The 15,878-nt window shown below is 54.9% G+C and overlaps 7 protein-coding genes across 7 annotated transcripts; 5 read left to right on the top strand and 2 right to left on the bottom strand.

Moving 5' to 3' along the window:
* Positions 1–3,369: 3,369 nt before the first annotated feature.
* Positions 3,370–5,219, top strand: PG985_011050 (uncharacterized protein; the record flags this gene model as incomplete). The annotated part of the gene is made up of 3 exons (XM_066830817.1): positions 3,370–3,841; positions 3,969–4,442; positions 4,495–5,219. 3 exons carry the CDS (start codon positions 3,370–3,372, stop codon positions 5,217–5,219), a joined length of 1,671 nt encoding a protein of 556 aa, XP_066681499.1.
* Positions 5,220–6,174: 955 nt separating this feature from the next.
* Positions 6,175–7,507, top strand: PG985_011049 (uncharacterized protein; the record flags this gene model as incomplete). Its single annotated transcript, XM_066830816.1, has 5 exons — positions 6,175–6,382; positions 6,460–6,647; positions 6,734–7,116; positions 7,198–7,299; positions 7,357–7,507. 5 exons carry the CDS (start codon positions 6,175–6,177, stop codon positions 7,505–7,507), a joined length of 1,032 nt encoding a protein of 343 aa, XP_066681498.1.
* Positions 7,508–7,604: 97 nt separating this feature from the next.
* PG985_011048 (uncharacterized protein) lies at positions 7,605–9,212 on the bottom strand (the record flags this gene model as incomplete). Its single annotated transcript, XM_066830815.1, has 1 exon — positions 7,605–9,212. The coding sequence occupies one exon, from the start codon at positions 9,210–9,212 to the stop codon at positions 7,605–7,607; it is 1,608 nt and encodes a 535-aa protein (XP_066681497.1).
* A 402-nt stretch (positions 9,213–9,614) lies between these two features.
* PG985_011047 (uncharacterized protein) lies at positions 9,615–10,919 on the bottom strand (the record flags this gene model as incomplete). Its single annotated transcript, XM_066830814.1, has 3 exons — positions 9,615–9,867; positions 9,959–10,743; positions 10,803–10,919. 3 exons carry the CDS (start codon positions 10,917–10,919, stop codon positions 9,615–9,617), a joined length of 1,155 nt encoding a protein of 384 aa, XP_066681496.1.
* Positions 10,920–12,322: 1,403 nt separating this feature from the next.
* PG985_011046 (uncharacterized protein) lies at positions 12,323–13,404 on the top strand (the record flags this gene model as incomplete). Its single annotated transcript, XM_066830813.1, has 2 exons — positions 12,323–12,680; positions 12,755–13,404. The coding sequence occupies 2 exons, from the start codon at positions 12,323–12,325 to the stop codon at positions 13,402–13,404; spliced, it is 1,008 nt and encodes a 335-aa protein (XP_066681495.1).
* Positions 13,405–13,961: 557 nt separating this feature from the next.
* PG985_011045 (uncharacterized protein) lies at positions 13,962–14,645 on the top strand (the record flags this gene model as incomplete). The annotated part of the gene is made up of 1 exon (XM_066830812.1): positions 13,962–14,645. The coding sequence occupies one exon, from the start codon at positions 13,962–13,964 to the stop codon at positions 14,643–14,645; it is 684 nt and encodes a 227-aa protein (XP_066681494.1).
* Positions 14,646–14,819: 174 nt separating this feature from the next.
* On the top strand, positions 14,820–15,512 carry PG985_011044 (uncharacterized protein; the record flags this gene model as incomplete). Its single annotated transcript, XM_066830811.1, has 1 exon — positions 14,820–15,512. One exon carries the CDS (start codon positions 14,820–14,822, stop codon positions 15,510–15,512), a length of 693 nt encoding a protein of 230 aa, XP_066681493.1.
* Positions 15,513–15,878: the final 366 nt, after the last annotated feature.

Here is a 15,878-nt window from a genome sequence, read left to right as displayed (position 1 = left end):
CAATGCATGCACCTTTCTCGTGGAACGAGCAGTAGCCCCGCACACAGCCACGAGGACGTGCCGATTATGTACAACTTGCCGTGGCAATGCTGACTTTAGCCGCCCATCAGCGTCCTTCCAATGCCCCTCGATTATGCAGCCAATTCGGGCAAGGAAAAGTAAGCTGATCTACAGCGGCTCCCAAGTGGGCAATGTTTTCATGTTCCAGCGGTGCAGCTGGTAGTACCCGTCACAGTTTCAACTGATTAGATATGACTTGGCTGTTCAATACACGACTATTATGAAGGTATGGTCAAGTCGTCTCGTCAGTAGGTGCTACTGCAGACCTTTGTAGGAAGTGCGTTACCTGCTGTCAGCGTCGATGGGAAAGATCGAGATGCTGGACGTGAGAAAGAGAGAAGTCCCAAGAAGAAAAGAGCGAGGTGGCCACGGAAGCCAAGACCACTCATCTACAACAGGGTGTTTGGGGTGTTTGGGGTCAGTGCTTTGCTGCAGTAAAGCGTATCAGCATTTTGATTTGACCAACCTGCATGATCATGATGAAAGGTGGGCAGCAGCGGGGTCAGCGACGAGGCTCTCTTGGCAAATGTGCAATTGCTAATAGATCATACCGGCTGAATTTGAGTCGACTTGAATCAAGTTCAAATAAAAGCGACGAGGGCTTATAACCATTAACGTCTAGATCAACGAGATATACCATTGAGTCCTACCATGATGCCAAATAGATTCTGTCATCTATAACTCTCAGGAATTCCATTCGGTGTTTCTCCGCCACTTTTACCACATGGTCTCGGATCACCCCAAAGCAGCCTAGACCCGAAAAACGATACAATGGAATGTGAGGACTGCCACCGATACCAGTATCGTTTTCGAGAATGTCTCTCCCACGCTGGGTCTACCCCCTACAGACCGGCTGGGTTTTGTTGCTGCAGTACCGGTGTCCCCGGTACCTACCGGACCAGTCCCGGTGTCAGTCTCGGCTTGGGTGACTGAGGTTGACTGAGACATCGACGGCGTATTCGAGGCTATGCTGACAGTAATGGTGGCGGTATCTGTCGCTGCTGAGACTGTAAACGGTGGCGAGAAAGTAAATGTCTCGCCCAGTGTGGTTAAGGTTACTGGTGTTGAGAGCCCCTTTGGTGCGGTGATGGTGCGGGACCCGTCAATGATGATCAGTGATTCTCCGCCCGGGGCTTTGCTACCGAATGCGACGTGTCCGCCTGGCAGTGAGGTGGTTCCGTATCCAATGTGATCTGCGGGCGACAATGGCGAGAGGTTGAACACATCCCCATTCGGGCCAATACTACCCGCTGGAATTTGGCTGTTGGATAGTGCTGTAGTCGAAGGCCCATAATCGCCTGCGACCGCTGCAGACAGCGGCGAGACTATCAACGTCGCGCCTAGGGTAGTCAGAGTGACGGGCGTAGAAACATCTTCCGGCAGGGTGATAGTGTTAGATCCATCAAGAACAAATAAAGACTCTCCGTTCGGTCCCTTTCGACCCACTGCGACGAACCCGTTGGCTAGCGTTGTAGTTATAGGATCGTATGGGTTACCTCCTGCACGTGGCGATGATGGCGAGAAAGTAAGGGTTTCGCCTAGCGTAGTCAAAGTCGTGGGCGTTGAAAGAGCCGGCGGTATGGTGATGGTGTTGGAGCCATCGAGGGCAATAAGTAGCTCCCCGTTCGGGCCCATAGCCTCCACTGCGATGCGACCATTGGGAAGCGTGGTGGGGACCAATTCATGGAGACTCAGTGCTCCCCCGTTGGGCTGGTCAGGGATTGGGGCAGGCGTTTGGCTTTCCCCCGGCACGATAGGTTTCCCCTTCGTACGTGCTGTTGTCTGCTCGACTCCTGCTGGTGGGGGGAATGGAGAGACGATACCCTGGCTTGCCGTGGCCACGACTTCATCGCTTGGCGGTGTTCGGGATGACTTTGGATCATGAACTTGGTCTGGAACCACTACCGTGAGCATTGAGACCGTTATTACTCCCGGATTAGGTTCACCCGGTTCACCCAGGTCATACGGTCTCGGTGCTATCCCCTGAGTGGTAGTAGAAGTGGTCGTAGTCCAATACGTCATGGTGTAGTTAACAAAAATTCCCGCCACTGTTTGAATCGGCTTACAATCGCGAATTGGGCCCTGATCCGGAAACGGATTTCCATTTTGGTCAATTCCCAATTCATCCACAGGCAGGAGTGTATATCCAATGCCCTTGGGATCGGACGTATCTACCTTGCCGTAATCGTTTGGTGGTTCTGAAAGGCCCGAGATGATAGAATTCTGCGCGATAACGCATGTTGGGCTATCCGGTGGGTGGGTCGATATCAGTGTTCCGCTCCATGTATAGTGGTCAGGCCAGACAGTGAAGTCTTGAGGGTACTTCCTAAAGTCAACATTTCATCAGTACAATATCCACTTTTAGGTTAATTGGTATCGTAAGAACTGAGAGGCTTACACAGTCGTTCTGGTCATACGGGGTGATATGGGAGGGTCTGCAGGGTTTGCAGGTTGGGGGGGACTTAGACTCTGTGCAGATCGAGAGTATTCAAGAGCTTGAACTCGGGTACCATCGCCACGGGTTGTCGGATGTGGAGGGTCAGGTACAGGCGGCCCAGGATTGTAAGTATATCTAGTTGTAGGTCCGGCTGCTCCTGGTTGAATCATTTCCAGAACAGTCACAGTCTGGGTTTCGACAGTTTTCACCTGGTCTGATCGCAGCCAGGTCCATCTTGTTATCCCGTGGAATTCGTAACGGCAGTCGTTACGACATTCGGGATGGCCTGTTTTGTTGGAAACTGCTTCTGAATTAGCAGCTATTTGAAGGTTACCAAGGTGATAGTCAGGTGGGCATACATTCCAGTAGGTGACTGGGCTTAACCAGGTAAACAATCCAGATTGCCCACCAGTAAAAGCGAAACATTTTTGCAAACCAAAGTTTTAGCACCGTCAAGATGGGATGATGTGTGCTCTGAAGAAAAGCCTCTGGGTTGGCTTGTTCTTTTATGACTAGATCTCAAATAAGTAGAGTCGTGAATTTTCGTGGATCTGCCTGGCTCAGGTGTGTGTATTAGTCGGAACATGAACATAATTAGATATTGCGCCGAGCCAAACGATTGTTCAACAAATGTGATATGCATAATTCAGGCTGAATATAAACGCTCAATATTGTAGTATTTATAGAATCAACGTTGTTTTCAACCGGAGGGTGTCATTGGGGGCTTTGATGGTGGCATTGCTTACTCTATTTTTGGGTACCTCAGGCTATTGCTGAAATTTATCACCTGTCGGGGGCGGCATGCATATCCCTTCATCTGGGACGATTAAAGGCTTTTGGAATAACCACAATGATTTAAAGGTCGCAGTGGCATGCAGCAGCAATTGCAGTTCCAAAAGACTCAACTTCGCATGATGGATCGCAAGGGTCGTGGCATGCTCAAATTCTCCAACACATGGATGCAAAGCTGCGGGGCTTTTTGCGCGACGGGGATGTTCGTTTTCATCGTTTGTTTGTTACAGTCCATATTTGATGCGCAGGTTAGATCCGACCAGATGATCCCTCTTGATACCATACACAAGATCAACAGCAGCCTTACGCTTGCGTTTGCACGAACCGCGCAGGCAGTCCTATCTTTCTTAACCACGTTTGCACTCCAAAACACTTTCCAGTATATCCAATGGGCGGTACTTGGCCGACCACAAGGTCTATCGTACACCAGCATGCTTGGTCTTTCGCCAACGACAGGAGCTCTTGGGATGATGTGTTTGGTCTGGTCGTCCAGCACTAACGCGTCAAGTAAAGCATGGGCCATCATTCGGTACTCATATGTACATAACGAAGGTTTTCCAACGGCTAACATTGTGTCAGGGGCTTCTTCACGACAATATTATGGATCTCAACTATAATTCTCTTCTGTTTGTACCATTCAATGACCCAAAAATCATTCATGTGACTGACCTCATCCCAGATGGAACGTCCTATAACACAATATATGAGACGGCTCTGACCTATAATGTGACCGCCGGGGTTGGGCCATTCAACGGTTCACTTGTTCACCCGTTTCTCGACTTTCTAGAATCACTAGCTCCAGATTACCCCTATACAACATTGCCCTACAACTATTACGCCATGGCCGGTAGTCTGATCACCTATCCCATGCTAGGCCTGGTAGCCGAGCCGATTTACTGCGAAGGGCAGGGTTGCTTCTCATATTTGTTGAGCAGTGGCCTTGAGATGGCTGTACCGGGTGTGCCGCGAGGTTTCTCCGACTATCCGCTCGTCAGAATCGTGGACGTCCTTGCAATTCAAATAGAGTTCAATGAAGTTACGACCCATGAAGTCTTCGAGAGTAAAGACTGCAACGTTTACGGTGCTCCAGGCACTTCTATTGGCATTGAGCTCTGTCTAGCACAAGGGCCGAAGTTTGGGGGGCTGCAAGCAGGTAAGATCTCCGACCTTATATTATTCAGCGAACTTCCTATTGACCTTAGCAGGTGTATTCTCCTGCACCAACGGAACCCTTGGGAGTCAATGTCTTGGAAACAGGCCTCTGCCGAATATAACCTACGGGATTCATATGTTCAGCCGTCGCGGGTCAATCATCGCGTCTCAGTCTAATCACTCCATCACGGGGATGGAAGACCTATCCGAACCGCATTTACTTCCAGCCATTGACATTCAAGCTTATTTGATGTCACTGAATTGGCTTCTCAACTTTACTGCCGCCAACATCCCCGCAGCTTCCTCTATCGCGGAGAATTTTGCGATTGGAAATGACCAGGTGCCCGACCCCTCCTCGGACGGCGTTTTGTCGCGGAGTTTCCAAAGCATACTCGCGTTCCCTCTGTGGTTCTTCAACGACAATAACTGGGGAAACACCGCGCTAATGGCGAGCAATGCCACTACAACGCTGCCCCCGCAATATCGCTCCGTCGCGGCCATTGTGAAGCCGTACAGCAAGATCAAGTTCAAGAAAACCATGTTCTACCTATTCATTCTACTGCAAGGAGTATCTCTTTTGTTTATTTGGGGTGTTTTGATATGGGTTTGGGTTTGGGCACCTCCAATTCCATATATCACTTCCTTCCCTCTATTCGACGCCGGTTTCAAATTGGAGACTCCCGAGCTTGCGCAAGACCAGTCGGTGGTACTGAAAGCGCGGGATAGTCATGTACTGGGATTGTTGGGTCAGGAACGAGTCTTTACCAAGGGTTCATAGGTGTTAAGAAAGGGTCAGTTCTTGGATGGCACAAGATGTCGCGGATTTTACGTTCGTGTTTCAATTTTAATACTCAGCATTTTTCGGTTTTGCTAGCTTCGCAATGGGCATCTACATAGCATATCTTCCATGGGAGATTGTTCAGAAATGTGTTACTAGAGTACGCTAAAGCATTGCCGGTTGGTAGGCTGGCGCGTTGAGTGATCGTGTGACGGATAATGCGTACTTATACGATTTGGTATCCATAGTTCCGACTATCACCTCTCTTTTCGAAGGCGACGGTTGCGTATGGCAGAAACACAGATGTGCACCTATTGAAATCATGCCTTCACGGAGCGAGTGAGATGTTGCGATACACCTTACTACAAGTGCCGAAGGTGCCGGGCTCAATACTTAGTGGCTGACGTAAGAAGCAATGTGCATTTGGGGGCTGGTGTATCTTGGCCAGCAGGCAATGCCTCGGACTGGTAAGCACAGCCTGTGGACACCGCCCCGGGTAGCTTGGGTATCAGATCGTCTCGATAGGTTGTCTCAACACGGATCAGCACTCGGGCGACAGCCTACTATCACCAGGTGGGAGTACCGGTTGCAGGACGCGACCCAAAGAACGACGGGCATGCCCGTCCCGTTTTTAGCTCTCAACCCGCCAAGGAAGGAAAAGGGGTGAGATTTTAGGCGGTTGGGTGGAGCCATTCGGGGCTGGAGTTTTCCCCAAGTCGCGGGAGCGTCTGACCACCATCACGGCCGCGCGGAGCTGGAATAACTGGACCCCACAGGGCAGAGGTCAAATCTCAACCGCGAACGCCATGTCAGCAGTTCTCGCCGTTGAAAAAAAAAAAAAAAATCGATTGCGCGAGACGGTCGCAAATCGGTAGATGTAGCTTTGGTTCTCCCATCATACGCACATCCACCCCGAGCTCAATTCGTGGTGGTCGCCATTACCAGCTGTCCCAATATGTCGGCGGGTTCGACGAATGATGGGTCTTCTGGGGTCCCGCCCATGATCAACACCCTGGCACAGCCGTCTGACGCCATCGACGGCTCTAGCTTGTGGCAGATAATGCTAGCCATCGGCGTCATTTTTATATCTATCAGTGCGGTATTCGTCATCATTCGGGTTGGAACACGTGTAAAGCTCGACCTCGGGCTTCATGTCGAGGACTGTAAGTGAAAGAGGAGACTCATTGTCTACGGAAGATACGACCAAAGCTAAACAACCGCGATTCCTTAATGAATTCAGACCTTTGCATCTTTGGGGAAGCTGTCGGTATTGCCGCTTGGGTGTTAGAGTACGAAAGTATGTATGCCGTCTGCATATTCGATGGGGTTGAAGCCGACGATGACAATCTGACAGTGACCGAGCGACGCACCGTGGCGAATCCCGGCAGTGACATCGCTGCCAGAATCTTCACGACTGCGGAGTTGAAGGTGAGTAGCCATGGCCCCTGGACTTGAGATCCTCAACAATTCCTTTCATTTCCGACATCTAATGCACTCCGCGCGTTTCCTTATAGACCATGGTGGCTCTTCTCCTCTTAATCTCCATTGCCAATGGTTTGGCCAAAGTTTCCATACTCTACTTCTTCGTCCGGCTTTTCGGCACACTTCGCTGGGCTCGCAACCTCTGCTACGGAGTGCTGGCCGCCACGGTAGCCGTATACGGGGCCTACGAAATCGCCATCCTGGCCATATGCATACCCGCTCCCGGCGAGCCCTGGGATGTCATGACTGTGCTAGCCCGAATCAACCACAGCCTGCAGCCTACCGTCATGCTGGGCGTTTATAATGTCCTGTTCGATGTGACGATGCTAGTGTTACCCCTGGTCATTGTCGCGCGACTCCAAATGCAGCCGGAGCGGAAACGAGGTCTCGCCGTGGTTTTCCTAATCGGGTTCCTGTGAGTAGACGGGCTTTCAAGGGCGGTTTCAGTCGTGTTTTACAAGTGCTCAAACTGCTAACAAGCGGGAATGTCCTCCAGGATCGTTGTGGCCAGCGTTGTGGGTCTTGCCTACAGAATTGTTGCGGTGATACCTTCCAGGGCAATGAGATCACGGAACCAGGCCAATGTTTCGATTACCAGGTGAGTATACTGATTTGGACCTCCGGTGTCAAGATGACCACTGACAACTAAACACAGCTATGCCGAGATCTTCGGCACGGTTACGGTCAGCTGTGCCCCTGCCTTATTGTCCTTCTGGACCAAGATTGTCGTCAAGTCTCGACTTTACGCTCGTATGCGGTTCAGACGCCAGGAGGGGACCAAGCATATCGCACTAGAAGACTTGTGAAGGATCAAGGCCCACGGACGGGGTTCACATCAAGATATTGGAAGCATCAACAGACTTTATTTCTCCAGATCCTTACCAATGCTCGAAGAAACCTAGATCAATCCGTTCTATCCAGCTTCCCAGCCAGACCGCCATCGTCGAGGAGACTGCCAAACATGGCCGCCTCCATGAGGTAGTTGACATGCCATGCGTGCTGACTTGCGTGGCTCACCAGCCAGGCCATCTGTTGGATAAGTCCCAAATGGTAAGCTTCGGCCATTTGCTGTTGCTGCGTCCCAACGAGCTCCTCCTCGCGACCGGCATCGACAATGCCGGCCGCTGCATAGTGCAGAGGGGTGATGGAGATGCAGTACCACAAGTTTGCCAGCCGCTCCCGGTTCTTGTCCGAAGAACTACTATCAAGGAGCTGAGCGACCTGGTCGCACGTCTCGCGCCCATCGCAAGCGCCTTCGAGCGGCCGGCTGAAGCCCGTGGTGCGGAACCCCTCGTCAAAGACCTCGTCAAAGTCGCCCTCGCGCTGCTGCGGTGGTCCCTCTGCCTTTGCTTCGAGGCGAACCCGAGAGTAGCCCAGCACGGCGCGGCGCAGGAAGCAGTGCCGATCATTGACCATGTGCCAGACGTAGAGCTGCGCGTTCATCTTGGCCGTCGGCTCGTGCCAGCGCTCGGTGAACATGCGCGCGCCCGCGTGGGCGTAGGCTTCGTAGGCGCGCCGGAGCGCTTCTTCGGTGACGACGCCCGCGTCGGCGACGTCGGCCGTGTTGAGGAACGAGTTGAGGATCTCGGAGTTGAGCAGGTCGGAGCCGACGTCCAGCACGTCCGTGCCCGGCGAGCTGAAGACGGCGTCGCTGAGGGCGCCGGCGGGGTCGAAGCCGCGGCCGACGGCCTCGTACACCAGGCCCGCGAGGCTGGCTTCGGCGAAACACACGACGAGGGCGGTGCGGCGGTCCATCCGGGCCGTTCGGTGGCCCAGGTGGGCTGCGTGTGCGGTTTCCAGATCGGCCTTGCCCCGGATGTACTCGAGGCCAATGTGGGTGGCCGCTTTCCGGTCCCGGCCCAGCGGCGTGCTCAATGCGCGGTCGTCGACCGAGGCCGCCTTGATCACGGTCTCGAACTCGGGGAACACATTGGAATACCCGTGCTCGTAGTAGAACCCGACGTCGAGGCAGTAATTGGAGTACAGGGTTAGGGCATCGTACGCGCCAATGTGGAGGTTGGCCCAGCCGGAACCAAACAGGGCGTTGCAAGTGACCAGTGGCTTCGGCCATTGCTCCGCGTTGAACAGCTCGATGATCTCGGGGGATGCTTGTTTCAGCCCGTTCCCTTTGCTCGGCAGAATCCTGCCGGCCGCGTGCTGTTCGGCACGCCATTGCGACAGCTCGTCGGAGAGACGGAGAGAGACCACGCGTCTGTCAGTACGGGATTCCGGCGTCCCGATGTCCTCGAACACTCGTTTCACATACTCCAACGCCTCCTTCATCAGTCTTTCGAAGTCTGCCAACGTGCCATGGCCGACCAGCTCGCGACTCTGCGAGTAGCCACGGACTCGCGGTTGGGTCTTCAATAGTTCCTTGGCCTGACCCCAGAAATAAGGCGGAATCGGAACGGTCATTTGGGGCATCTTTTCTTCAGACGATTTGGAAGCCGGGCTGATGTAGTGATCATTTTCCCAGCCCAGACGGCTGGGCTCCCGGCCTTTGGTGTCCATATTGATAAGGGGGAACAAGGCTTACAGATAGTGTGAAGATTGTTTTCTATGTAACAGAAAAGTAGGAGAAGAAGAAAAAGAAGAAGAATTTTCAATCCGGGTTACTTGGCTTTTAAATAACGAGACCGGGGCACTAATGAATCACCATGACCTGAGCAAACCACTGACATAGATCAGCTCGCTGATTGGCCCACCTCCCCGATTCGGTTTTCGTGAGGCATGCAGGAATTGAAAAATATGAGGTACGAAAATACAGGATACGTTCACTTAATACGCGAGCGCTGCGTAGCTTGACTGCATCTGTACCAAAACTGGCCGATTCCCTTGTCCGTCCATAATTCGCTATTCCGTCGCTTACACGGTCCCAAGGCGATTTCAACCTCATCAGCTTCCACGGGAAGCTCATTTCGCCCCACATCCGTACGAGTTCAAAGCTATATCTAGCATATCATCGCTCATGGGCAGCTGATCTAGCTCCCTCTCGGTCCGGAAGCGGGAGTGGTCGTACCCGTAGGCCATGCCTTGGCCCGCCCCCTCGAGCTCCAGGTACCCCGGCGCGCACCTCTCGATGAGGTACCGCCAAAGCTCCGGTTTCCCTCCGAAGAACTTGCCAAACTCTTTCAGAATGTCGATGATGCCCTTCTCCATGTTCGTTCTGTATCATCGGGCCACAATTAGCATTCTTGCCCATATGTCCAGACTGACTCTGATCGAGGCCGGACGGGTCGGATGCACCAAAAACTTACCTTTTTATTATCCCGAGCTTGGCGATGACATTGTTCTCTCTCAGAATCCTCTCGGCACTGCACGTGTCGGGAGACCATTCGTTCTTCAGCGTAAACGGCCAGACCCGGCGACTGAAGCTGACGGCGCCGTTGTTCTCGAGGGCGCAGAGGAGCGCGGGCCCGGTGTCGAGGGCCTCGCGGTCAACGAACAGGACGCCCGGGCGGTCGGAGAGGAAAAGGACGGTGCCGCGCGGGGTCATGGCCATGCGTCGGAAGTCGGCCGCCTCGAGGTGGCACCAGCGCAAGAAGCCGTGCGGCGAGACGGTGGTCTGGTCGCCGCCGGCCGCGTTCGGCACGGCCACGCCCACGCCGTGTTCGGCATCGTCCGAGGCGAGGAAGCACTGCCGCGCCCCCGTCCCGTCGAGGCGGTAGCTGTGAATGCGCTGCTTGGCCCACAGGGCTGCGTCCCGCGGGTTCAGCGGCGGCGACCCCTCTTCGGCCACGGCCGCCGTCGCGGCCGTTGCTGCTATGCATACGACGCACTTCTCTTCGGCGCCCTTGTCGTGCCGGTTGGTCCATGAGTCGCTGCCCTCCACTTGAAACTCCGGGTCCGCCAGCTTCTCGCTCGGGTACCAGTAAATTGCATTAAGCGGTTGACGGACGGGGGCCCGCGACTGGTAGCTGTCGCGCTCTTCCTGTGTCATGCGCGCCCACTCAGTCACCAGGCGTCGGCGCTGCGTGACTTCGAAATTCTCATCGACCTTCTCCTCTGTTTCGCCAACCTGATCGCGACCTGTCGCGGTTTCCTGGAAGGGGCTCGCGCGTCAGCCTTTGGGTTGATAGGCCATTCTTCTGTCATGCGTACCTTAAGGAATAGCTGCCATCCCTTGATTTCCTCGCGAAGGTCACCCTCGAACGGTACCGGATCACAACGAATGTCATCTGGAATGCCGCCGGGCCAGTATTTGGCCGGATCGGTCATGGTAAAGGAGGTAAAGAGGATGATCAACCAAACAGAAACTTGGAACAATGTTACAGTTTGTTGGGAAGGGAATGGAGTAAAGAAACGCAATAGGAGCCGAGAGTTCTTGCAACAGCTTCAACCTTGGGACAGTATCATACCCGCTCCATTTATCTAGGCAGTCAATGAATGAGTGGAGAATTGGAAGTTTCCTGCCAGCACGGGTGGGACGAAGTGGATATTGTCTATTTCAGTGCTGCTTCTAGCAACTAATTCCCGAGGATGCTGCCCTGTCCAACCCCATCAGCCCTGCAGGGACGTCCTATAAGAGCCTCGAAGATCATGGATTCGGTTCTTGGCTAGTCCTGCAACGGACGTGAGATGTGGCCAAGCCACGCAGCAACTTGATAGTAGTCCGGTAGTTTGTTGGATCAGGGCCAGAACCGGCTAGTCAAATGATTTATATCCAGTATTAGCTGAAGAGCTGGATGTTGCCAGCGGTCTTGGTCTGGTAGGGCGTGAACAGCTCCCTAGACACCTTGTCAGGTTCCTCAGGCAGCTCGCCGATCGGGTCGTGAGCGTTCCACCAAGGGTCATGGCTCTGTTCGCGAGATTACGGCTTTGGGCAAGGAGGCGTAGTTCATTGAGCTCGCCATGCAGGATGTGGATGTTGGAGTATTGGCTCCCGGCTAGCAACTTCTCAGAGACGGCGTTCTCGTTGGCAGTCTTATTTCTCACGGGCCCGACGGTGGTATCTTAGGGGTCCTTGGAGAGGACGCGCAAAGTCCCAGCCCGTGGAAGGGCGTCATGCTAGATGCTAGGCACCAACGACGAGAGGGCGATGCCCAGTCCAAGTCCTCAGAAACTCTAGCGGCAACTTAGGATGGTATCTTGGCGTAGAATGTATCGAGGTAAGTATCGAGAACGCATGGGCGACTGGATTTCTAATCGTCAAAGAGGTCATAATTATGCATTCCAATGCCATATTTTGCTATGTAAGAAAGTGTGGCGTGACGATACGCCGGAGATAAATCGCTGCGCGTCGGAAATAAAGGGTGCCAAGACTGCTTCCCATCAGACACCTGGGGCGCAGCACGCTGACTTACAAGCCAATGCAACCTGATTCGGACGTCTGATCCAATGTCACTCCGAGCTTACCGTAAGCTTCACAACCTCGCGTATTCGCGTCCGGTGTTACCGCCATCCGTTTCCCCGACTAAGTAGCATAGATGACAAATCGGACCCCGGAGTTCGGGCTCGACGTATATATAGACGGGCTGTGAAACCTGACCTCACTGGTTCCTATTCCCGCCGCCAAGTAAGGGATATTTAGCAATACTTTCTAGTCTGAGAAGCCCCTCCACCAATTATTGACTTGCACCAACAAACGTTACACAGACCGGGCATATTATCTACCAACCAAAATGGCCATTTCTCTCCAAACTGTGCGCACCACGAACAACCGCCTTTCCAGCGTCAAGGGGCCTCATGTCGCGCTCTTCGTGGGCGCAACCTCGGGCATTGGTCTGGGCACTCTGAGAGAGTTTGCGCAGCATGCGGCCGAGCCTCGTGTTTACTTCGTCGCCCGAAACGCTAAAAAGGCGAGTGCCATCACCGACGACCTGCGCGCGCTCAACCCCCGTGGCAAGTACGAGATCATCGAGAAGGACGTCTCGCTCGTCAAAGACGCCACAGCAGTGGCCGAGCTCGTCAAGGCCAAAGAGTCCACCCTGGACTTGCTCTTTTTGTCTGTCGGTTTCGTCTCGCTGGATGGAAGACAAGGTACGTTTCTTACACAGGGGCAGCTCAGATATCTAATATGCCCAGTGAACTTCCCACAGCTGATCTGTTTCCAGACACCGCCGAAGGCCTCGAGGCCAGCATGGCGACTCGGTACTACTCCCGCCTCCGCATCACCCAGCTCCTGCTCCCCCTCCTCAACCAGTCCAAGCGGAGCCCACACGTCGTGTCCGTCCTGGCGGGCGGCCAGGAGGGCGCCCTGAAGGAGGACGACCTGGGCCTGGCCCAGGCCAACAAGAACTTCTCTGTGATGAGCGCCGCCGTCCACAGCACGACCATGGGCACCCTGGCCCTCGAGAAGCTCGCGGCCGAGAACCCGCGCGTCAGCTTCGTGCACACGTACCCGGGCGTCGTGGCTACCCCCCTCCTCGACCGGGTGGCGACCGGCTTCGTGGGGCTTCTCTTCCGGTTTCTCCTCGCGCCGCTGATCCGGTTGTTTGGCCGCTCCGCCGCCGAGGCCGGCCAGCTCGGCCTCTTCTATGCGACCAGCGAGCGGTATAGCGTCGACGGCGGCCTCGTTTCCCTTAGCGAAGCCGGCGGTCCCCTGAAGAAGGGCACTCGGAGCAACGGCGGGCAGGGTATCTTCCTCGTCGGCGCAGGCGGCGATAGTGTCGATAACGAGAAGGCCCTCGTATCGCTTCGGAAGAAGGACATGGAGAGGAAGGTGTGGGAACATACCGAGGGGGTATTCAACAGTGTTGGGTAATGGATCAGCATTGGGTTGCTTGCATTTTGGGGCTGGGACAGAAACAATGAGGGTAGGGCACGCTATTAATTTTTGAGATATATTTGGGGCTCACACTGTCTGTTTCGCTTTGGTGTGTCATGTAATAATAGTGGTATCGCTTTATTTATGTAGAATCGTGTACGAAAGTTAGAAGTGAAGTCTGAATGAAACAAAAAGAAAAGCATGTAATAGTCAGACTCGAGAGTGCGACTGATGCTTCAGTATACAAGAGTGCCTCAGAGCCAGGTCATGACAGCAAGGAAGAAGCCCAGCAAGCCCAACAGCCCGTTCTGTGACTGCCATAGAACAGAGGCGCTGTTCTTCTCGTCCTTTTCCCCATCTTTTTCCTCTTCCAACTCCTTGGCACGGTACATGAGCTACAGTAAGTGTAAGTGAATCTGCCGCTGTGCCCTTCATAAGCCGTCATACATTACGCGCCCCATGGTAAAGAAATCCGTCTAGGCATTCCCATCATACCAGAGATATCCTTGTAGCTAATTCTTCCTCTACAGCTTCGCCCTACATCGCACCACAGGATGCGTCTTCCCAATCCGCGGCAGCTCCCCAGTCCAAACCCGCCCATTCCGAATAAACGGCCTCCGCCAATCCGTCGGATTCAGCGGCGCCTGCGCCCACCTCGCCCTCCTACCCCCCGCCTCCGCGACGACCGCCCCGCCGCGCCGCGTCTCGCGCCCGAGCCCGCTGGCCGCCGCGACCCTCTCCCCGCGCTCCGCCCCAAAGTTGGAGGGCACGACCTGGCTGAACTCCTTGGCGCTGACGGCCAGCAGCGCGTCACTGTCGCGCTTCACCCGGTCCGCCAAGACGCGGATCGCCGTCTCGGGGTCGTGGCCGTCGGCGTCCCGCGCCCGCCAGTACTCGAGGAAGCGGTACGCGTGCCCGATCATGCCGCACATGGCGCCCGCGCTGTGCAGGAAGTGGCCGTTGGCGAGCGAGTCCCCGGTCACGACGCCGTTGGCGGCCACCCGGGCGTCGTCGCCGGTGCGCTCCACCAGGCTGAAGGGCTTGGGGCCGTACAGGACCGAGGCGCGGCGCAGGTCTGCGACGGACATCTCGAGGATCAGGGCGGCCTTCTCGATGTAGTAATCGTACAGCAGGGACTGGTAGGCGGAGAAGTACGCCTGGGACTCGGGGCAGGTGTCGGGTGGGAGGACGCCCTTCTCAACGGGGCAGAAGGTCTCGAACTCGGGGACTTCGACTAGGAGCCAGCAGACTTCCGGGTCGTTTTCGTGGCCGACGGCGATGGAGCGGACCCAGTACTCGTTCCCGTGCTGGTCGAACTCGGATGCGATCCGGCGGCGGAGTCGGCCGTGGACTAGGACTTCGATTTGCGCGGCGATGTAGTCGGCTTGTGCGACCTTGGGACCCTGGCCGTCATGGTGGTCCACTTTCACATCGTGCTGTCGGAACCCGAGCCTCTCGGCATCTTGGCAGTTGATGCCAGTGGAAATGCTGAAGAGCTCAGGGACTCCGATGTCGATCGCTTCGCTGCCTGGCGTGCGGATGCGGTCGACTTTGTTGTTGAACCCGATGATCTCAAATACCTCTTCAATGCGCACCTGAGTTCGGCCGCACGGAGAAGTGGAGAAGCCGCTGTCATCTTGGATGACGCGGTGTTTGGTGAACAAGCGTACCCGTGGAGGCTCGCCCGACTTCATGTCGATCTCTTCCAACTTCTCCAGATAGCGTCGGAGAAGGAGCTGGATAGAGTTTGCCGCAGCTTACCATGTCGAGGGGCCGTCCAGAATGGCCTGCATATCTGTCCGAATCAGGGAAGGGTCTGGGCGTTTCGGAATCGGGGGCGGCTCCGTGACCGTAATGGTTCGCCGGGGTTTACCATCCTTCCAGCGGTCGTCGATGAACTCGATGTGCAGGATGCGGCCGGTGAGGTGGTGCTGGTCGTCCAGGCCGTCGATGATGGCGTCCGCAATGACGTCCCGCGCCTTGGTGGAAACGTGGTAGAACGTGTCCGCCAGACGGAAGAGCGAGCCATCCATCTTCTTGGGCAAGTTCGCCTCGCCGTAGCGCTCGAGCATCATCTGGTCGATGAGGCCCAGCTGATGGTATAGGTCCACGCGGATGTTCCAGTGGATGCCGAGGAACGGGTCTCCACGGACTTCGACGCCCACGGCCCGCCGCCCCGACGCGATGGTCCACAACATGGCGAGCATGTTTGTGCCCCCGAGCCCGATGGCTAGGAAGTCGGAGTCCTTGACGCCATTCAGTGACGGTGCACTGGCTCGGTTCCGGGCTAAATACTCAGAAAACCCATCATTGGGCCCGGAATGAGATCCATTCTGTGCTGCGTCCGGCATTGTACCCGGTGATTCAATGTTAAATAGTGTGCAATTATGGAGATTGGGGCTTGATTGGGACTGAGACTCCCAGTACGTTGGAAAGGGGTATACTTTGGGAAAGAAAAACGGAGGATTGTC

This window comes from Apiospora marii (genome assembly GCF_038362585.1).
Source record: "Apiospora marii strain CBS 49790 chromosome Unknown utg000007l_segment0_segment0, whole genome shotgun sequence".
Classification (NCBI taxonomy): Eukaryota; Fungi; Ascomycota; class Sordariomycetes; order Amphisphaeriales; family Apiosporaceae; genus Apiospora; species Apiospora marii.
The sequence above is the reverse complement of the archived record's forward strand: the minus strand, read 5'-3'. Positions and strand labels throughout refer to the sequence as shown.